This window comes from Marmota marmota, unplaced genomic scaffold (assembly GCF_001458135.2).
Source record: "Marmota marmota marmota unplaced genomic scaffold, marMar, whole genome shotgun sequence".
NCBI lineage: Eukaryota > Metazoa > Chordata > Mammalia > Rodentia > Sciuridae > Marmota > Marmota marmota.
The window spans coordinates 10,968,297-10,991,577 of record NW_025999977.1 but is presented as its reverse complement, the minus strand read 5'-3'; the positions used below and the strand labels follow the sequence as shown (position 1 = coordinate 10,991,577).

Sequence of the window (23,281 nt, the reverse complement as noted above, 5' to 3'; positions counted from 1 at the left end):
TTCTTTTTCTCAGGCTTTTCTCTGTATTGAACTTTCACATTGTCAGTACCACTCAGAAACAGTAGTTTATTCTACTGCAGCAAACTCACTGAGCACTGTTGGCACTGGAATTTATCCCTGCTGCAATCAAAAGGTTCTTCGATTTGATCCCACTCAGCTTACAAAGGTAAATTTTGAATATTGCGCTTTTATAGTAACACATTCCCTAACACTTTTATGTAAACCCTTTCTCCTCATATTGTTTTTAAAGTATAAAAGTAATATATTCATGTAGAAAAGTTTTTTAACAGTACATAAATAAGTACTAGAAGAAATAAAGTCCCTCTTAACACCATTCTCTTAGTCTCCATTTCCTTATAGGTAACTATGTTTAATAGTTTCCTTTTGGAACTTTAAATACATTTTAGGCACAAATGATTTGTATTGTTTTGTTTTGTTTTGTTTCAGATATGGAATTATACTACTCATATTATTCTGAAACTTGCACTTTTCCACTCAACAACATACCTAGGTTATCTCTCTCTGACAGTTCATTTAACTGCTGTGTGATAGTCCAAACTATGCATATATCACAATTTCTTTAACCATTATCCTGTTGATGAACATTTATGTTGTTTCCACATTGATGGTATTACAAGTGTTGTAATGAACATCCTTGCACATATATCTTGGTGCTGTATGTGTATACTAGTATAGATTATATTCCATGATCGCAACACTATTGAAATGTTATATAATTAAATTTCATGAGTGGGTGAAAGGAACTTAAAGCTCTTCATCACCATCATCCATACAAAAAAATATTTATAAAGCACCAAAGATGAACCACTCCCTATATATAGGTATGGGTTGAGAAGTGAGTACCTAGATTTATTCCTAACAAAATATATGCAAGAACTCTATGCAGAAAACAAACCATTATTTAATGAGAGAAAATAAGGAGACTTTAAAAACGGATAGTTATACCATGTTCATAAATTGGAACACTCAACATTATAAAGATGTAAATGTTCCCCAAACTCACCTTATAGATATGAATCCTACAAATCAGTACCCCAAAAAAAGACAATATGCCAGGCATACATACTTGTAATTCAGCAATTTAAGAGGCTGAAGCAAGAGAATCACAAGCCTTGGCAATTTAGCAAGACACTGTCTCAAAATTTTAAAAAAGGGCTGGGATTGTACCATACAATTGGGATAGAGGATAGAAATTATCTTTTGGGAGAAGGGAAGCAGTTAAATGATCAGGAATGGACCCATGGGTGTTTGATTCCTGGAGTGTGTATGCGTGTGCATGTGCACAGGTGCATATGTGCATTTGTGTTTTCCTTTTTTTAAGGTGGGTGGTGGTTAAATGGATATTCTTGGGTATTTGTGAAACTGTACACTTATGTTTCAATCTTTTTACTGTTTTTTTTTCAAGAAATGTTTTTAAATATGATTTGACTAAGCAAAGAAGAATAAGAACAGTGATCTTTAAAAAAATGTTTTTATTAATGAATCAACCCCTCTAATTTAGTATCTCTTACATGACAGGGCTGTAAAGTGAAGGACCACATGGTTATGCTTCATGATCAAGGTGAAGGTGGAGATTTGCTGTCCGTTCCAACTACTAGAATACTGGATGATCTAAATAAGCACAAAGATGTCATTGTTGTGCCTTTTTCTAAAGATTTGGTTAGGTGAGGAGGAAAAAAATCCAACAACACTGAATTACAGCCTTATTCAGTGGGGGAATTCAGTGAAGGTTCCCATTTCAGAATTCCCTGATATCTGGTGCTTTCCCAAATCAATAATGTCAGTCCTTAAGTAGTTTTCATTGTTTCAGATAATTTAGCTGAAATTATGTTAGCTTACAATAAGTGTAAGCAGATATTTATTTGGTAGGCAAAATACTTAAAAATATCTGAGATCCAAGAGAAGAAAAAAAAACTAATGAAGAGTTCTTGGTGATTAAAAAAGTTGGGATTCTAAATCCAATTTTTTGAGGATTTTTAATTTTTTTCCACATTTGCTTGAGCATTCCTACTTCACCTCCTCATTATTCCTTCCCCTTCTCTCCCTCCCCCTCTTCCTCCTCCACTTCCTCTCCCATTTTTTTGTTGTTACTAGGGATGAATCCTAGAACTTCATAGGTACTAGGCAAATACTCTACCTCCAAGCTATACCCCTAGCCCAAGCCCTTTTTAATTGCTTAATTGATACAGCTAGAAAAAGTTTTGATGGTTGAGGTCATCTTTCCATAAAGGGGAATTGCTAGATGAATTAAGAAATTAAAATGTTGAAATGGCATCCTTATATTCAGGAACTGTATTCCTTTCTTTTTTGTGGTGTGAGAATTTAATCCAAACCATTTTTCTTAGAATTGACAATAAAATATTTGCAGTTAAAAGATATTCTCATTTAAATTTTTAAGAATTTTCACAATTCACAAAAATGTGTTTTCTTTCAAGTGATCCTGCAGTTGGCTCCTCTGATGAAAAGGGTCTAGAATGTGATGTTTTACTGGAGCCACATACACCATGGGGCCCCAAAACTGGAGAGCTCAATGCTGTGAGTAACTAATTTTACTTATTCTCCATATGAGCAATTGATGAGGTTTCATGTTTGACAGGAACTTAGTCAGTTTAAGTTAAAATTGAACTATCTAATCATAACAAGGTATTATGCTGAGTTGATATGATTATAAGAGTGCTAGGATATGTTCCTTGCCCTCAAAGAACTAAGAACTACCAAGAAATGAAGATAGTATGAATGAATATTTTGTCTCCTCTATTTCTATAACATTTGGTATGAAATTTTTTATTAAATCAGAAATATATTTAGTTTTTCAAATACATTCAATTTTTTAAAATTGTTCAAAAATAACAAAAAGTATGTTATCTTTACATGTGACTTACTTATCATTTGGAAATGAAGCTGGAAAAGTGTCAATTTTTTTCTTTTTCTTTTTTGTTTTTCCTGTAGTTCTGGGAATTAAACCAAGACTGTGTTGTGTGTTAGGCAAGCACTCTACCACTGAACTACATGCCCAGGCCTTTTTGCTTTTTTTAAATATTCACATTCTTCTCTTAACAGAAGATTTAAAAGACAGATATATTAACTTAATATATCAGTTTCAACCTGAATTTTAAGTTGTTTCAACTGGGAAAGGAACTTGTTTTAACTCTTCTGTAATATCCATGTGAAAATAAGGAGGTGCAATGTGAGTGGGTGCAGATTTAGTAATCTCTTCTTCCTCTTTTTACAGTTCTTGTCCCTAAAAAACTGGACTCTGCAACTGGTAAGTAAGCAATTATATTCAGCTTTTATGGCTCTCTTTCTTCCTAAATTAAAGTTTAATTTAATAGAATATTGTCAGTGACTTACTTTGTAAGTTTTAGTGAAATGTATATCTACTTTTTCAACTTCTTCAATTTTGCACATACTAAAAATGTTGTTAGATTGTTTAAGAGGGACATATCATCTCCATTATCTGATTGCATAAGCCATCGATCTTGTTAGAAGACTTTTTAAAGTCACTTTAAATCACATATAGAACATTAAACAAATAAAAAATCTACTAAGGTCTCATTATTTGATTGTTTAATTAGTTCTTTTTTAAATCTGCTTACTCAGTATTTATAAAAATAGGATAGAAATTTGGGTTAGGGATAGCAAACAATAGGACTAATAGGTACAGAAAAGTTTAAGTAATAAAGACCACATTCATTGAGAGAGTGTACACATGTACTTGTTTAACAACTTTAATGCCAGCCTTTGTGTTTTAATTTAATCTTAACATCAAGTAACATGTTGAGTGACAAAAGTTCAACAAATACTGATTATTGGTCTATCACTTTTCTAGATTCTGTGAAGGAAATAAATTTTAACATATTAGATGTAGGTGCTGGGGTTGTAGCTCAGTGGTGGAACACTTGCCTAGCATGTGTGAGGCACTGGATTTGATTCTCAGCACCACATATAAATAAATGAATAAAATAAAGTTCCATCAACATCTTTAAAAAATGTTTTTTAAAAATATTAGATGTAATGCAATCCAGAATATAGAAATTCTCAGTGCTGGGGATCAAACTTGTAAACTCACTCTGCTTGGCAAGTGTTCTACCACTGAGCTACATCACCAGCCCTAAACATAGAAATTCCTATGACCATATCCTGAATGTTGTGCTAGGTAGACAGGATTCATTTTATCAGCTCTTGTTCAACTAATTCATCCAAAATAAGTATAGTTAAATGTGTCTTAAGGAATTCATTACAGAGTTGATAATAATACATTTGTAATAGATGTGTTTGTTAATTTAGAAACAACAGTCATTATTTTCAGAAGAAGAAGAATATACCACTGGATCTGAGGTCACTGAAGATGAAGTTGGTGACGAAGAAGAAGTATCCAAGAAACAAAGTATTGACTTCTAAATTAAAATTAAATCACATTCTTTATGAAGAAGTTATATTCTGAAGCTTGATGCAAGCAAGGATTGGGAAATTGTCTTTAAAATGTTTCTATGTGGCAGGTTATAACATTGGGAGTAAAAGAAAGAAAGGATGCTCCTTTAAGATTCCCATAAAGTTGTAAAGTACAGTGTACTGAGAAATAAATCTGCCAATTTCCACTTCCAGTGTAATCTGTGACTCAGATTAGGCGAAATGTGATCAGAGACACGAACCTGAGATGATTTGAAGTGGAACTCAAATAAGCCGTTCAATAAGTATGATTTTTTTTAAATATTAAAAGCATGTTTATGGGCTAGGGTTATAGCTCAGCGGTAGAGCACTTGCCTTACAAGCATGAAGTACTGAGTTCAATCCTTAGCACCACATAAAAATAAAGAAAGAAAGAAAGATATTGTGTACATCTACAACTAAAATTTTTTTTAAAAAAAGCATGTTTATTATACAACTATAATATGAAGTTGGGTCAAAACTTTTCAACTCCTTGGTTTCAAGAAACAGCAGGTAAAATTGGTTCAAAACAGCCTTTTAAAGACTCACGTGTTATAGGTATTTGTTTTTTTGGGTTTTTGTGGGGGTTTTGGGGGTGAGTGGGGAGTACCCGGGATTGAGCTCAGGGGCACTCGGCCACTGAGCCACATCCCCAGCCATATTTTGTATTTTATTTAGAGACAGGGTCTCACTGAGTTGCTTAGCACCACCTCACTTTTGCTAAGGCTGGTTTTGAACTTGAGATCCTCCTGCCTCAGCCTCCAGAGCTGCTGGGATTACAGGTGTGGGCCACTGCACCCTGCTATTTATAGGTATTTGAAAAAAGAATGCTAAAAAAAGATTGTAAGTCAGATTTTTATAAAGTTAAACAAAGTTTATAAAGTTTACCAAAATGATTAATGTCCTACAAAGCAATAAATAAATAAACTTTGAGGTTATATTTTCTATTAGATAGAAATAATTTCCAATTCTGTTAGGAAAACAAGATAACATGTATCTTTACTATATCTGGACTTCAACCAGTAGATAGTTGAGATTATGGTTGTAGCTCAGTTGATAGAGCACATATTTAGCATGCACAAGGCTCTGAGTTTGGTCTCCAGCATCAAAATTTTTAAAAAATAAAAATAATAGCAAAAGGAGCTTTTTTAGAGAATTAAATAATTGTTGAGTGGGCCTGTTAAATGATCCTTTATATGACATTAAAAAGACAATGTGGGGGAGCTGGAGTTGTGGCTTAGTGGCAGAGCACTTGCCTAGCATGTGTGAGGCACTGGGTTCCATCCTCAGCACCACATAAAATAAATAAGTAAATAAAGGTACATTAACAACAACAACAAAAAAATGTGGCCCTCTCTTTGTCTTATCTTTGTTTTACTTAATTTTCCTTAACATGTTGAATCCCCTAATGAAAAAAAAAATGTTGTTGTTGTTTTTTATTTTGTGGGAGTACCAGAGATTGAACCCCAAACTGGTATTTTATCATTTTTTTTTTCATTTCTCATTCGTCAAGGAGAAATTGCTAATATGTTCATGTTTTTCAACTATTTGAGGTATAATTTACATTTAATAAAACACACCCATTTTTGCATTGGTGAGTTTTGGCACACAGGTCTAGCATATCATTCCAAAATATTCTATCCTGCCCTTTACATTAATTTCCCTTTCAATTCTGAGGCAACCGTTTTTTGTCACTTTGGTTACTTTTTGTAGGATTTCATATGAATGGAATCATGAGCAGTCTTTTGTCTTTGTCTTCTTTCACATAGTTTATTTCTGAGATTCACCCATATTGTTGCATATGTCTGTAGTTTTTTCATTTTTTTTGCAGAGTAGTATTACTTTATAAGAGTATGCCTTATTTATCTATTCACAATTTCATGGACATTTAGGTTGCTTCCAATTGTTGGTTATTATGAATAATTCTGCTGTGAATATTTGCTTACAAATTACTGTGGACATGTTTTCATTTTTCTTGAAGAGACACCTAAAATAGAATTTCTGGGTCACATAGTAAATGTATTTAACTTTATAAAAATCTGAAAAATTGTTTTTGCAAAGTGACTGGGGTTAAAATATTTTTTTTAGTTGTAGATGGACACAAATACTATTTAAATAATTATTATACTATATTGTTTTTTCTTAATGACAAGAAAAAAGTTTGTACATTTTCAGTACAGACAGTTTTTCCCCCCAATATTTTCAATCTGCAGTTGATTGAATCCACAGATGTAGAACACAAATATGTAGGGTCAACTGTATATACATTGTAAACTCAACAATGTTATGATTTTTGCTTTAAATGATTGCACGTCACTTAAGAATGTAAAAGGCTAGCCAGGAGTGGTGGTACATACCTGTAATTCTAGCAGCTCAGGAGGCTAAGGCAGGAGGATTGCTCCTTCAAAGCCAGCCTCAGTGAGGCACTAAGCAACTCAGTGAGACCCTGTCTCTAAATAAAATACAAAACAGGGCTGGGGATGTGGCTCAGTGATTGAGTACCCCTGAGTTTAATCCCCAGTACAAAAAAAAAGAATGTAAAAGACTAGACATGGTGGCATGCATCTGTAATCCTCAGCTACTCAGTAACTGAGACTCTGTTTTCTGGCTTGCACTGTTTCTGACAAGAAGTCAGCCATCAATAGTGTCATTTTATCTTGCTGTTGTGTCATTTTATCTTGTCTATTTATCTTGCTGTTTTCAAGATTTTATCATTATCTTTTAGAAATTTGACTATGTTGTGCCTAGGCATAGTTTTCTTTTCCGTTATCATGCTTAAGGTCTATTGAGCTTCTTAGATCTATAAATTGATGTTTTTCACAAATTTTGGGGAGCTTACAGTCATTGTTTCTTTAAATATCTTCCCCTCATCTTCTGGAATTTCAGTTGCACATGTAGTAGATGAGCTGGGTACAGTGGTACAAGCCTATAATCCTAGCTACTCTGAGGTAGTAGAATTGTAAGATCAAGGCCAGCCTGGGCAATTTAGCAAGACCCTGTCTAAAAATAACAAGGGTTGGGATATAGCTTAGTGGTGGGTGCTCCTGCATTTGACCCCTTATTCCACCAAAAGAATTTTAAAAATAAATTGATACTGTCCCACAGACTTTAAGACTTTGTTTCTTTTCATTTAACTTCTCTTTGCCCTTTGTTCTTTAGATTGGATAATTTCTAATACTTTATCTTCATTTTTACTGATTCATTCTTCTGCTATTTCAAAATTTTTTGAGCTTATATAGGAAAGTTTTTTATTTTAATTATTGTTGAAAAGAGCTCAGAATTTGTTCAGTTCTTGTTTATGGTTTCTACTTCTTGCTTGACATTTTGTGTTCACTAAATAAAACAATTTTTTCTCTATTAACATTTGTTTTGAAGTATCTGCTAAACCCAATATGTAGGCCCTCTCCGAGTCAGTTTCTGTTAACTGTTTCTTTTCTAAGAGGGTCAGAATTTCTATTTTGGAACTTTTGGCTGAAAAATGAAGGTTTTCCTTATGCAACTCTGAAATCTGGTTTGTTCTTCTGAGGATTGTTGATTTTTGTTGTTGTTGTTCTAGTAGGTGGTTAATTTACCTGATTCAAATTGCAGACTGTCTCACCTATGATATGCAGTAGATGATTGTCTCTGCACAGGTGTTTTAACTGCTAACTGCACAGGTAGGCTATCGCTTTAGCCTACCTCACCCTCATCCCCAGTCATACCATCCTGTGTAGCTTAGGAGTCAGCCAAGGATATAGATAGAGATTACATTCAGATATTGGGGCTCACCTACTAAGTGGATCCCGTGGTTTACAAATGCCACCTGAATTTTTAGTAGTTTTTCCAGATCCAAGTCTATACTCTGATACATCAAGCCAGTAAGATGTCTTGCTGTCAGAAGCTTGAGATATGTGCAGTTTGGGGAAAGAATCCATTCAAAAGCACAAAAAATCTCCCATATCTCACTAAGAGCAGTTCTGTTTTGCAGAGTGGATGGTCCAACATAGTTTCTACCTGCCTTTTACCTGGGCTTCCTAGAATCTCTCATACAGTTTCCAAGTTTAATACTTGACTAAGAATATGGACAGTTTGTACTCACATTTTAGATTTTAGGTCTTGTGTGACTTTCTTGCTTCCAAAATTTCCTCTTTACAATTGTAGCTTCTCTATTACTTTGAACACTTGTCATCCTCTGCCTGGACTCATAAGGCTGCAGTTTCCCTCCCTGAGCCAGGAAGTACATTCAGGCAAGAAGGCCACAAACTCAGTTTTACTTCATGCATTTTTATAGTGTAAATGCTCAATTTTCAGCCTATCTTTGACTATTTACTATTACCTTTAGATGGTTGTTTATAATTTTTTGTTCTGTTTTTATGGCTGTTTTATTAGTAAGGAATTGTTCAGCCCCTTCATATTGTCATTACCATATGTCCTACCCTACCATATTTTTTAGCAACTTTATAAAACTTGTTACCCAGTTTAACAGAGAGAGGTGTTAGGGGGTCAGGGCATGTCAGCAAGCAAGTAAATCTATCTAGATTATTAATTTTTTGTTACAGCATCTTCAAGGTTATTGTCTATGTAGCATGGGTTTTCCACTTATCATTTTGATAGTTTCCTTCTTAAACAATATAGCAAGACTTCTGGAGAAGGTAAACAAATAATTTCATTTGGGAAACAGTTATTCAGTATAGTCCTTACCTTCATATATTGTTTTTATGGAATGCTTCTTCCCCCTCCTTGTATTTTTTCCCTCCTTTGTCCACTTCATAGTCAGCCAGGATAGATTCAGAATATTGACTCCAAGAATGACTTAGTCCAGAATATAATTTATCTAAACTCAGCATCTTCCCAAGATCATTACTGTCCTACCTCCTTCCTGAGCAAAAAACATTTTAAAGATTTTGTATGTGGGGGCTGAGGTTGTGGCTCAGTGGTAGAGTGCTCGCCTAGCATGTGTGAGGCCCTGGGTTTAATCCTCAGCACCGCATATAAATAAATTAAATAAAAGTATTATGTCCATCTACAACTAAAAAAAAAAAGATTTTGTATGTGTATGACTACTCCCCCCATTCTCAAATTGTATTTTTCTACATTACAGTAATTTTAAGTAAAAATTTTGGAATTAGAAAATGATTCCATTGTCAAATTCAGAAAATAAATATGTAATTTCTCCATCATTTTTCCTATTTCATATAAGTGGGACTTCATATTTTTTTTCCTCCCCAAATTTTTTTCCCCAAAAAAATTTCACCAAATAGAAGGAAAAATGTAATTAAAATGAACTCATGTAAGGCAGTTTCAGTTTAATTTCTCTGTATTTTGGGGTTTTGTCCAAAGGTAGTTTTTAGATTTTTAGGGTTTTTTAAAAATGATTTTATTGTTTAAAAGTAGCAAGTAAGGGGCTGGGGTTGTGGCTCAGTGGTAGAGCACTTGCCTAGCATGTGTGAGGCACTGAATAACTGAATAAACAAAATAAAGGTATTTTTTAAAAAGTAGCAAGTAAATTGGAGAGGTCTGAGACTTATACTCATAACATTGACCTTCCATAATCAGGGAAAAAGGAGAAACCAAAGAAGTTCACTAAACCACCAAAAAAGCAGATGTCTTCACCCTGTGCACAAAAGAAAGAAAAGGCATTGGAGAAGGTAACTGATCATTTTTTTATTCTAAAGTTCATATGAAGAAATAAGCAAGTATATTCAGGAAAAATAAAATATAGAAGAGTAATGAGTGTCTCATGGAATGCTAGTAATGTAAAAATGAATGATATTCTTTATAGATTGAGATTAAAGATCTTTAAGATATATTGACAAATGAAAAAACAGAAGGTGCAGAACAATGTGCACAGTGTAAAGGAGATGGGGAAATATGTATGAATTTCCTTATATATACATAAACTATCTCTAGAAAGCTACATAAGAAATTGATAAGTAAGAGGCTTTCAGGGCTGGGTTTGCTGCTCTGTGGTAGAACACTTGCCTGGCATGTGTGAGGCACTGGGTTCAATACTTAGCACTATGTATAAAAATAAAGGTCCATTGACAACTAAAAAATATTTTTAAAAAATGTAAGAGGCTTTCTATTATGTTTGCTATTTGAACCTTTTGGATTTTAAACCAATATCACTTATTCAAAAAATAAGAGGGAAGTAGACTTTTAAAATTAAAAATAAGCTGGGCACAGTGATACATGCCTGTAATCCCAGCAGCTCAGGAGGCTGAGGCAGGAGGATCTGAAGTCCAAAGCCAGCCTCAACAAAAACGAGGTGCTAAGCAACTCGGTGGGACCCCTGTCTCTAAATAACATACAAAATAGGGCTGGGGATGTGGCTCAGTGGCCAAGTATCCCTGAGTTTAATCCCTGGTACCCAAAATTAATTAATTAATTAAAAACAAATTATATTTTATGGCCTTTCAAGTGATTTTTATTTCCCTGTGCCATTAAAGGAAGGAGTAAAAAAACAGATAGGACTAAGGACAGTAATAGCTGCAGTTGACTAAAAACAGAAATTATGAGTTCCAAAAATACGTGAAAGGCTGGGGCTGAGATTGGACAGGTTGTACCTTCATCTTTGTGTTAGGTAGCACAGGCTCACAAATTAGATTTAATTCAAACCCAATTTAAATGTTCATAACTGACAAAGTAGATTCAAATTCTAGGTCTATATCTCTTTGGAGAACTTTCTTAACTTCTCTCAGCCTATTTTATTATGAAGATCATAAAATATTGCCTGCTGCACATGGTTGTTGCAAGGTTTAAATGAAATACACTTGTAAATGTTCTTGGTGCTGTAGATGCACTTGGTATTTATTGAATGCTTTTGGCTCAATAAATGTAAACTGTTTTTATAATTAGCTATAAAACTAATTTGTAAATATGTTCTAATTGGGGCTTAATGTTGTCTAATTTTTTAGTCAGCTTCTAGAGATGTGTCTCCTTTCATGTAAGTATTATTCTTTAATCTAATTAAAATATCTACTCTTAAAGAAGCATCAATGCTAATTTTTTAAAAATTTTTTCAATAGTGTGAGCATGCAGAAGAATAAATGGGATGCCACAAGGTCCTTGAGATTCAACCAAGATGCACAAAGAGAAGATGGTAAAATTTATTATGTGGATAAGAACATCTTTTATTTTATGAAGTATGCTGAATAGCTTCAAAGGTTTTATATGGTATAAGTCCCCAAACTTGCACATTATCTTAAGTCACCAACCAGGATTTCATTACTAGATAATTCAATGAATAATGTATTGTTTAATGAGTCTATAATTTTGAGACCTTTTAGACTGACTTTTGCCCCCTACTTTTTCTGTAAAAAATGACTGAATATGTTTTAGGCTATGTCTTAGTCTATTTTCTGTTGTTACAACAAAATGTTTGGTCTGGTGAAGGCCTTCTGGCTACATCACCACATGGCAGATGGCATCGTGGTGGGAGCATATGCAAGAGAGAGAGATTACATAGCAAAGCAGGAAGAGAAAGAGATTTGGGGGTCAGGCTTATTCTTTTCATAATAATTTGCTCTTGTAGGAATTAAGCACAGTCCCACAAGGACTACATTAAACTCTTCCAAAGATGGTGTTCCCAGTGACCTAACTACATTCCACTAGGCCCCGTCTCTTAAAGGTGCTACCACCTCTTAAAGGTTCTACCACCTCTGAAAGGTTCCACCGCCTCTGAGAATCACCACACTGAAGGCCAAGCATGGTGACACACACCTGTCATCTCAGCAACTTGGGAGGCTGAGACAGGATAATCACAAGTTTGAGGCAAGCCTCAGCAACTTAGCAAGACCGGGTTTTAAAATTAAAATGAAAAATAAAGTGTTGGGGATATAATCAGTGGTAGAGTGCCCCTGATTTCAATCCCCAATTTAAAAAAATAAAAATCACTACGCTGGACATCAGGCTTCTAGCACATAAACCTTTGGGGGACATACTCAAATCATATCCAAATCATAGGTTTATAGTAACCTAAAAATCAGCACAATTATCAAAATACAAGTCATTTTTCCACTTGCCTTAAATTCTTCATAGAAGTATGCATCTGAAAAATAATAGCAAAAGATACATTTGTAAACCCTTGTTGATTACAATCTTCTTTAAGAAATAAAAATTATAAGTCATCCTCATAAGAAATAATACTTATCATTTTTTACCTTCAGATCAGCGGCGGATGTCTGAAATTACAGGGCATCTAATAAAAATGAGATTGGGTGATCTGGACCGAGTCAAGTCAAAGGAAACAAAAGAAGTAAGAACTGTTCACTATTATATTATATGAACATTCCTCCATAATTTTATTTTTAACATAAAGGGTATAAAGATGTTTTAAGAAGAATTTTAAAAGAACAATTTAGATAATTTTGTGTTCTGTACCATTTAGCCACAATTCACATAAGTTTTCTATTATCTGTGGTCCAGGGGTCCTTTATATCATACATAATGAACTATAATGTCACTGAAGTGTGATGTCACACCAAAAGTAGAATAACTGTCCTTCTTAACCAAATGCTAACTATCCAGAGGGCAGCTTTTCTGAATGTGCTAATTTTGATCAACTTTGTGTGTGTCATTTAGATGTTATCTCTAAAATAAGATGAGATCTTGCTGAAAATGATGACTAGAAATGCCTGCATTCTAACTAGAATTACATATGAGTCACAGTATCATGTATTATCATAAGTATTTATGTTTTGTATGTACTATAACTCTTGCCCTAATCCTTTTATTTAAATTTTACTTTCCTGCTAAGGGTATAGCTCACTGGTAAAAAATGTGCTTAGCATGCATGAGGCCCAGCATCAAAAATAAAATAAAATACATATAGGAGAAAATATCTGTAACCACGGGATAGACAAATATTTCTTAGCTACAACACCAATTACAAAAGATACATATATAAATTCTTGTTGATTGCATTCTTCTTTCACTAACATAAAAGAAAAAATTGACAAATCATATTCATCCCAATTTAAAGTTATTTTTCAATAACACTATTAAGAGAATGAAAAGACAAGCTGTGTAAACTAATAGAAAATAGATACAAAACAGTTATTTGTAAAGAACTCTCCAAACTCAGTAATAACTCAATTAAAATAAATAGGCAAAGGATTAATCAAACACTTTGAAAGAAGGGAGTCAGATGGCAAATAAACAGATGAAAAGATGCAACATAATTAGTCATTAGGGAAATACAAATTAAAACCTCAATGCCATACCACTATACACTAACTAAAAGTGTCTGAAATTTTAAAAAAGTACCAAGTGCTAATGAGTATGTAAAGCAACTAACTCTCATATAAGAGCTAGTAGGAATGAAAAAATTGGCCATTTGGAAAATAGTGTAGCAATTTCTAAACACCATATAAATTAGTTTATACAATTATAGTGGTTTTACTAATAAATACCAAAAATTAGTTACACTCCCAAATGATGTCCTTTTCCTGGTAAATGTGACAAGAATAAAATTACAAGATATGGTAAATTAAGAAGGGCTAGAAGCCAGCAGAATGGTGCATGACCATAATTCTAGCCACTCCAGAGGCTGAGGCAGTAAGATCACAAGATCAAGGCCAGCCTGGGAAACTTATCGAGACCCTATCTCAAAACAAAATAAAAAGGTAAAAAGGGCTGAGGATGTAGCTCAGAAGTATAGTGCCTGCCTAGCATGCTTGAGGCTCTGGGTGCTGCAAAAAAAAAAAAAAAAAAGCCAAAAGATGAATAGGAAAAAGAAAAGAGAGGAAGTAATATAGGAATATATGTTGAAAGCTTGACTTACACCCCAGTTTGCTGAATGTCAGATGCAGTCAGCTCATAAAACAATTTTCTCAACTATGAACCTCAACCAATCCTCAAATATCAAATACTTCTCTGTGGTAGACTGTCCTCCCACCCCAAAGCTTCCCCTGCTTCATCATACCCTGCCACTTTTATCAGTAACTAATGTAAATTTGATGTAAGCAACTTATTGCCTTAATTTTCCAATTTTCATTGTAAGAATACTCCCAGTCTCCAGGTTGAATAAGCTCAACTGCTATCTAATCTTGCTAGTAGCTAGATAAGTTGTCCCAGAACCTGGTCCTTTCTTTGTTCTGTTTTAATTTCTGTAATGCCTCAATAAGCCCCTTTATTCAGAGAATTCTTATCATCAAAAGTTTTACATTTAACAAATGGATACGTACATACAAAAGACAACAAACTCCAAATGTATACAACAACGTGTATAAATCCCCTGTACATTATATGCTAAGTGAGAGAAACGGGCTGTATGTACTATATGATACACACACACACACACAAAAAAAAAATGTTCTGGAAAATACAAAGCTGTAGAAACAGAAAACAGATGAGTAGTTGCCAGGAATTTATAGTGGTAGATGGATAATTTAAAAGGGACACAGGATTTTTGGGGGGGTGATAGAATTATCCTGTATCTTCATTGTGACAGTAGTTACAAAACTATATGCATTTGTCAAAACCCCAAAATGTAGGCTAAAAGGGTGAATTTTACTGTATGTAAATTATACCCCTCAAAAAGTCTGAATTTTAAGGACTAAAAATACCATAATTTATTAATTTAAGAATATGCTATTTTAGTAAAACAGAGCTTCTGTTTATTCCTTGAAAAATAACTTAATTTTGCTTCTTTATTTTGTAGTTCGCAGGAGGTATTTATTCCAGGCTCGAAGCACAAATCAAAGCCTCCGTACCAGTCAGTGCACGGCAAAACAGCTCAGAGAAAAACACAAGGTAAATTAGCAGAAACTAATTCAGAAGGCCATGATTTTGAAGTGATTTTTTTTTTAAAGCCAAAAACACTAGAAGCACATTATTTATGTTTGGTTTTATGTCTTGCTTCAAGGATTAACCATCAATCAGAACCAGATTTTAACCCCAAAACTAAGAAAAGTTCATGAACACAAAATTTAATGAAAGAATAAGGTTTTATTTTGTTTTTGTTTTAGTTTTTCACTTATTGGGCCAGCTTCATAAACCAATGCTGATAAAAATGAAAGCTACAATGCAACTGTGAATTAGCAAAATTTTTGTAGTCTTTGTAGATTATATATTATTACTTCATATAAATCCAGGAAGTCTTTCCCATTTCTTGTTTTATTATTTTGTTTTTCTTAATAAAATGTAACTTATAAATCTTATGTCATTTTATATCACAAATTTTCTTTTAAAGATTGAGATTTGAATATTAATATATTATACATTCTAATATCTTATCTATAATTTTGAAATAGAGAAAGCTCAGAAAGTCAAAGGTTTTTTGGTGGGTGAGTCAGTTTGTACATTTGTGTCAATTCAACCTTTAACTGAGGCCAGGTGCAGTGGTCCATGCCTGTAATCCCATCTACTTGAGATTACAGGATCAAAGACTGCCTAAACAATTTAGTAAAATCCTATCTCAAAATTGCTTAAAAAGGGATTGGGGATTATAGCTCTGTGACAAAGTGCTTCTCTATCCCTGGGTTCAGTCTCCAGTACTGGGAGAAAATAAAAAAACAAACTTGAACTAATCTGCTCTGATATTTGTAGTCTTCACTTTTCTCACTTAATATAAATGTTCATTTGTTTCACTGAAGAAACAATGTGTACAGGACCCTGCTCCTATACATTATGCATACCATATGATCTCTTAATATGAATTCCAAAATATATCTTACTCCAAGGGGTTTTAAAAATTAATTATGGAGCTATATGAAATTTCATTAAACTTTGAATATTGTCAAGCAAACAATCTTAAAAGCAGCGGCAACTTCCTATTATTCTAGAAGCAACTCTGACCTTCTTTTCTGTTTAAAAAAATCTAGGTCTAAAAGTCGTTTTGGTCCAGGGCGTCCTGTATAAAGCACCTTAAAATATAAAAAGACAGAAGATAACTTCCTGGACATCTGAAATTGCTTGCTTCTTGAAGATCTTCAGAATGATAACTTCTCAATGTTCTATTTATTAATTGTTCTTGCAAGACACATAAATCACAATGCTAAGAGACATATATAGTTAGGTTTTATGAAAATCTAATTGTAAATATGAAACTTCCAATTTTCTTTTAGTATAATTCTAGGCTATGTAGAAAACAATTTACAAATTTTGCATAGTTAAGATTCCTAATATTTGTTATTATTTATTTGAAGAGAAGAGGCCTAAATGGTCAAGTGGCTAAGGGTCTTAAGACCTTAAATAATAAGGGAACACAACTGGTAGTGTTACTGTACATGTGCACTGATCTTAGTATGTCTTTTGGGCTGTAAATCTTGGGTATAGCATTGAGAACTGCAGTTTATATGATGAAATTTCCAGTGATACTGATTATAAATCTGCATGAATATTAAGGAGCAACAGATCTCAAAACTGCATTAATAAAGTTTCAAGGTGAGGTAGGTATTTAAATACTGTGTTGGGCAGAAGGGTTAGTTTCTTTTTCAGCATTATTTCATAGAAAATAGAATGCTAATGCAACTTTGGTTTTCAGTTTTCGATGCTTATCCTTTGATCATCTGAGCTGGAATCACTAATGACTACTTTTTTTTCTCTATGAACTAGTGCCATTCTGAATTTGTTAAAATAACTATTGATAGTTTTAGGATAACAAATTACTTCAATTGTGTGAGACACTCATTGTACAGTTCTCAGGGCTTCAAGACCCATCTATATTTCTGTAGCCATTCAAATAGCCCTTTAAAACAGTTATGATTGCTGGTTACCTTACAGATGTCTAAAAACTTCCCAAATATATCAGATGGGCAAGAAATTGCATACTTCAAGAAAAATTAAAATAAAATTCTGTTTTATAAATCATGTTTTAATTTTTCTAACCAGACAGAAAGTGCTCAGGGAAAATTTGTTTCAAACCATAGCACACAATAAATTATGTGTTTGAAAATTACTGATATGTAAGTCTCTGAAAAACTTTGAGATGCACTGTTTCTATTTTTAGTCTGTATTTGCCTTTTAGTAGAAATGTCTTCAAATTATTCAGAGGATAGACTTTGATAATGTGTAACAGAACATCAATTTCTTTTTAAATGTTCAAGTGGTATACTTAGTTTACACATTCAGAAATCATTTTTAGTGAATGTTTAGTTTACATATATAAAACTAGATGTTATTTGATGTTATATGTATGGCTTTGTATGTATATAAATTTTTAAACTGTTTGGAAATTTTGTTCCAGTATGTATTTGTTTCAATTGTTTGATGCTTGGAAGTAGATTATACAGTATTTATTTTCAAAAGAAAATGTTTTGTAGTACATTATATGTAAGCCCTGTTTAACTAAGAGTCTTGTGGTTTACTGTATTCTCTGATAAAAAGAATTTGGGTTTGTTGTACTTTAGTACAAACTGTACTGCACTTTGTACAGTGCTGTGATGGTCACAATTAGAAGAGAAAAATATGCTCTTTTCATTTTTAACTGATGGTGAAAATGCAAATTACTTCTCCTGGGGGAACTGAATTTATTTTTACAAACCAGAATTTGTCCAAATTTGATTCTCTTCAAAATGTGCTTCTTATTTTGCTAATGTCTGTCTATATACATGCACAAGTACCACAAAAAAAATTTTTTTTTCTTTTCAGGAATTGGACAAAGGGCCTTGTGCATGCTCAGCAAGTGCTTTAGCACTGAGCTACATTCCCAGCCCTTTTAAAAAAAAAAAAATATTGAGACAGGGTCTCACTAAGTTGCCCATGCTATCATCAAACTTGCCTCTGCCTCCCAAGTAGCAGGGATTACAGGTGTGCAACACCACACCTGGCTCCATCAAGATTTTACCCAAACCCTTAATAGCAGTTCTTTTGCCACAAACTTTGAGATTTACATTACACTAATTCTGAATTCACATTTCTTAAATTGAAATAAACCTTAGTAACAAAAGTTGTTTGGAAAGTCTCTTCATCTGAATTATTTCATACTCTCTGAAAAAGTCCGCATTGTTCTAGATTCCATGGGTTTTCATGGAAAATTAGTGTTTCAAGGTGAATTCTTTTAAGTTTTGAGAGTATTTTGAATGAAGGTACCCTGGTAAGGATTTAGCAAAATATTCAGGGGTAAAATATTGCTGAAGGTCTGGGGTGTAGCTCAGCCCTGGGCGCCTTCCATGGCTCTTCAAAAATAAACAAGCAAATGAGTAAAAGCAGTGCAGGAAAGATGATCTGATAACAATGCTGATTGCACAGAATGCCATTGTTTTGCCTGTTGTTTTCTGCTTAGGCAGATATTGTAAAATGTGTTAATTGCTTTGGAAGCTGAGGCTGAATCTCTGTCATGTTTATCTGCTAATGGTAAATTTTAATAAATATAAAAAGGCATTTGTCTCCAATATCTAGGAATAATTCTTCAGCCAACTTTTGACTATCATTGAACAGGTTGCACAACTCCCAGGAAAAAGGCACTGGGCTACTCAGCCAGTCCAGTTCTCATAGGCTAACTTTCCCACTCATCAAAAGATGATCTGCTGGGGAAGAAGACAGGATAATATTCTTCTCACCCTTATTGGATTGTTGGAGGGATTGAGTTAATCTAAATAATTAGTCCAGTATTTTCTGGTTTTATGGTAAGCCCTCCATAGAGGTCAACTATAATTGTTACATTGTTATGTTAACATTTAGAAGGTTCCTTTATGAAAGTTTGATATCCCTCTTCCTAGAATTTGAATTGCTAATACTGGTGTGTGTGCACTGACAAAAAGTCTTCTTGGCCAAATTTAGTCAAACCCTTCTAGGCCCCTCTGCACTTCTAGGCCCAGTTTTAGCTAAAAACCGCTATGTCATTTTGGCAAGAACACTGTATCCTCAATACCTGATTATCCTTGGCATTTGATCAGGTTCCTCTTGCACTATGCGATGTTGGATCACCTAGCCTGTCACAAAGAATCTTGTTTAGATGGTTTATCAGAATCTTCCCCCTGATGTTTCCTCTTAGTAATTTCCATCCAGTGACCCCCCCCACACTGCTCTTTAGCTATGCCCTACATCTTACTATACCCTCTACATACCCTGTATCTACTCTCTTCTCTCCATCTTCATTATCACCACTCCCAATCATTAACATCTTTTGCACAAAGTACTACAAAAGCCTAAATTATTTCCTGGTTTCCAGTCCAACCTCTGTATAATTTGTTATATACAAAACAATTATATTGATTTTAAAATGCAAATCAGATCATACCACTACCTTTTTTAATTCCAATTGCATCCCATCAAACCTAGAATAAAATACAACCTCTATAACTTGGGTTTGCAAATTTTTACATGGCTAGGCCCTGGCTGCCCCTTGGATCTCCTTTTTCCTCTTATTTCAACATTCGAGCACAGCCTACCTGATCCTCCCAACAAGGAAGCTTATTTCCACCTTTAGTTCTTCAGATTACCTATTCCCACTGCCTAGGATCTATTACCAGAGGTTAGCTTAGATGTCACTTCCTCACATGAAGCCTTTCCTGTGTGCCAAATATAAAAAAAGCCACCCCCAAGTCACTCTGATCATCATTTGATTTCTGTGTGTTATGACTTTACTACTCTGACATATTCCTTTTGTTTTTGATTTGCAGTCTGTCTCCCTTGCTAGAATCTATGAGCTCTACTGTGTCCCCAGAGCCTACAGCAGTGAGAACAGCTGGCACCAACAAACATTTGGGAGTTCACCCTTAGTGATAGCTCCAAAGTCTGATCTGTCCCCTCCTGGCATTTTAATTTCAACAAGTGGAGGCCTTGGGACAAATACTTCATTATGGTTCTCAAGACCAGTCTGTCTGTCATCCTATAAAAAGATATACTAGTTTGGGTTGATGTAGACATGAACCCACATGAGTTCTGCCAAAATGGGCAGCTTCACATTCTGAGTAGAGTAAAAATTTAAATAAGCTGAACTCTTGACTATGTTTTCTTTCAACAGTGTATTAAACATCTTAATCAAGGGGCTAAAGTTGTGGCTCAGTGATAGAGTGCTCACCTAGCATGTATGAGGCACTGGGTTTCATCCTCAGCACCACATAAAAATAAAAGATACGGTGTCCACCTAAAAAACTGAAAAATAAATATTAAAAAAAATCTTAATCAAAATCAACTAATGTAAGGGCTAGGGATATAGATCAGTTGGTAGAGTGCTTGCCTTGCATGCACAAGGCCCTGGTTCAATCCTCCACACAATCAATCAATCAATCAATAAACTAATGTGAACACTTTCAGGTTTGCTTCATATATTTTATTTTATTTTTTTAGTTTTATTTTTTAGTTGTTGATAGACCTTTTTTTATATGTGGTGCTGAGAATCAAACCCAGTGCCTCCCACATTGCCAGGCAAGTGTGCTATCGCCGAACCAAGCCCCAGCCCTGTTTCATATATTTTAAAGAGAATAAAATATTTCTAATAGAGCTGGTCAGGGGGTCGACCAACAAAACAGGAATGGGAATATTAACTGTGGCAATGTCATGAGTACAACACAAGTCAGAGAAGAGAGAAATGAGTGCAAAATCTAACCTCATAAAGGAAGTGAGATTTGAGCAAGGAGATAACTTCAATAATTGGCAAAACAAAAAGATACGGATATAGGTGGGGGAATAACATGAGTCAAGGCTAAGTATTTTATGTAGTCTAATAATTATAGCTAATATTTTTTGAGCACTGTGTCAGTGTTCCAAGTGCTTTACATGTATGTGTTGACTTGTTTAATACATCAATATTGTCATTGAGAGTATGCTGAGGCAGGAGGGTCACAAATTCAAAGCCAGCTTCAGCAGCTTAGCAAGTCCCTAAGCAACTTAGACACTGTCTCAAAATTAAAAAAAAAAAAAAAAAAGACTGGACATGGTGGCACACACCTGTAATCCCAGCGGCTCAGGAAGTTGAGGCAGGAGGATTGCAAGTTCAAAGCCAGCCTCAGCAACTGCAAGGCACCAGTTAACTCAGTGAGACCCTGTCTCTAAATAAAATACAAAATAAGGCTGGGGACGTGGCTCAGTGGTTGAGTGCCCCTGAGTTCAATCCACAGTATCCAAAAATTAAAAAATAAAAAGAACTAGGGATGTGGCTCAGTGGTTAAGCATCCCAGTTTCAATCTCTGGTACTAAAAAAAGAAAAATTAAAAAAATTAAAGAAATAATAAAGCTTTAGTAAGGAGTATAGCAACTGTCAGAATGATTTTATTATTTATTTGTTTATTTTTATTTTGAGACAGGGTCTCATTAAATTATTTAGTGCATCCCTAAGTTGTCCAGGCTGGCCTTGAACTTGCAATCCTCCTGCCTCAATTTCATGAGTTGCTGAAATTTCAGGCATGCACTACTGCACCCAACTCAGAATTATTTTACATCAGAAATAAATATTTAAAGGGATTTCTAAAGTGTTTGCATTTTTAGCCACAAATACTCATCAATATCCTGGTGCCCTTGTGTACTCCTGGAATCCCAGGGGTACTCAGGAGGCTGAGTCAGGAGGATTGTAAGTTCAAGGTCAGACTGGGCAACTTAGTGAAAACCTATCTCAAAATTTAAAAAAGGGTAGGGAATATAGCTCTGGTAGAGCATCCTTGGGTTCAATTCCCAGTACATCCCCAATGTATAGTTATTTATTGCATGAGTATATGAAGCCATGTCCTCAGGGATGACAGGTGGTTCTTTCTTCAGTTATAGAACTGAGTATTTTTTTAAATATTTATTTTTTAGTTGGACACAATATCTTTATTTATTTATTTTTATGTGGTACTGAGGATTGAACCCAGGGCCTCGCATGTGCTAGGTAAGCGCTGTACCACTGAGCCACAACTCCAGCCCCTAGAACTGAGTATTTTTTAAATGACATCTGACTTTGTCCAACAAATCAGTGTTAATGCCTCTCTGATAGTGGCTCTGGAATTGGGCCTAGGGTCTGTATATTTTAAAGATCATCAGGTAACTCTATTGGGAAGACAAATTGAAAAACATACTTCTGTGTGACAGATAATCTTTAACTGACCAACACTGAAACCACAGTCAAAAATGTGTTCAGGAGCATAAAAGATCAGAAAAATGTAAATTCTGACCACAGAGCACTACCATGAGGTGGCACTAAAAGTACAAGAAAAATGTGGGATTAATTTACTTACACATTACGCATTTTTATTTTTGTACTGGGGATTAAACCCAGGGCAATTTAACCACTAACTCACATCCCCAGCTTCCCACCACCACCACCAACCCCCCTCCCCGTTTTTTTTGTTTGTTTGTTTGTTTGTTTTTGAGACAGGGCTTCCCAAAGTTGCTAAGGCCTCACTAAATGGCCAAGGTTGGCTTTGAAACTTGTGAGCCTCCTGTCTCAGCCTCCTAAACAAAGAACAAGACTGACCACTGACAAGATGAAATTTAAGTTTGATGCCCTTCAAACATCAGAATTGCTTATTTTCAGATCCAGGATTTTGTGTATTTATTCCACGGGTTCTATAAGCATTTAGAATCTAATAGTTCTGAAAAGTTGAAAGGTGAGAAATGTTTAAACAGTCTAAACAAACAAAAATAAGCAATAGCAAGCAAATTAATGCAAACTCTCAAATAAAAAATGGGTCTCCCCCTAGAAAATACTTCTAGCAAAGCCAGGTCCCAGTGACTCAGGAGGTTGAGGCAGAAGGATCACAAATTTGAGGCCAGCCTGTACATATATTTAAGTATTTATCAGTCACTTTTGTTCCCTCTTTTGAAAAGTGCTTGTTCATGTTCTTTGCCTATTCTCTTAGTCCATTTGTGCAGCTCTAACAGAATATTGGCGCATTATAGCTGTACATAATGGTGGGACTCGTTGTTACATGTTCATACATGCACACAATGTAATTTGGTCAGTTATCATTCCCTAGTATTTCTTTTTTTT

General features: G+C 34.5%; 1 protein-coding gene across 6 annotated transcripts in view; it reads left to right on the top strand.

The window, feature by feature from the left end:
- Sanbr (SANT and BTB domain regulator of CSR) overlaps positions 1–18,764 on the top strand; it is a 53,922-nt gene extending 35,158 nt beyond the window's left edge. For all 6 annotated transcript variants that reach the window (XM_015479635.2, XM_048804266.1, XM_048804268.1 and 3 more), the window contains 11 exons: positions 14–166; positions 1,540–1,685; positions 2,457–2,556; positions 3,254–3,286; positions 4,309–4,408; positions 9,985–10,076; positions 11,346–11,374; positions 11,457–11,530; positions 12,597–12,685; positions 15,092–15,183; positions 16,254–18,764. In XM_015479635.2, coding sequence (XP_015335121.1) covers positions 14–166; positions 1,540–1,685; positions 2,457–2,556; positions 3,254–3,286; positions 4,309–4,408; positions 9,985–10,076; positions 11,346–11,374; positions 11,457–11,530; positions 12,597–12,685; positions 15,092–15,183; positions 16,254–16,290 — 945 coding nt within the window. In that variant the 3' untranslated portion in view covers positions 16,291–18,764. The remainder of the gene's footprint in view (positions 1–13; positions 167–1,539; positions 1,686–2,456; positions 2,557–3,253; positions 3,287–4,308; positions 4,409–9,984; positions 10,077–11,345; positions 11,375–11,456; positions 11,531–12,596; positions 12,686–15,091; positions 15,184–16,253) is intronic.
- The last annotated feature ends 4,517 nt before the right edge of the window (positions 18,765–23,281 follow it).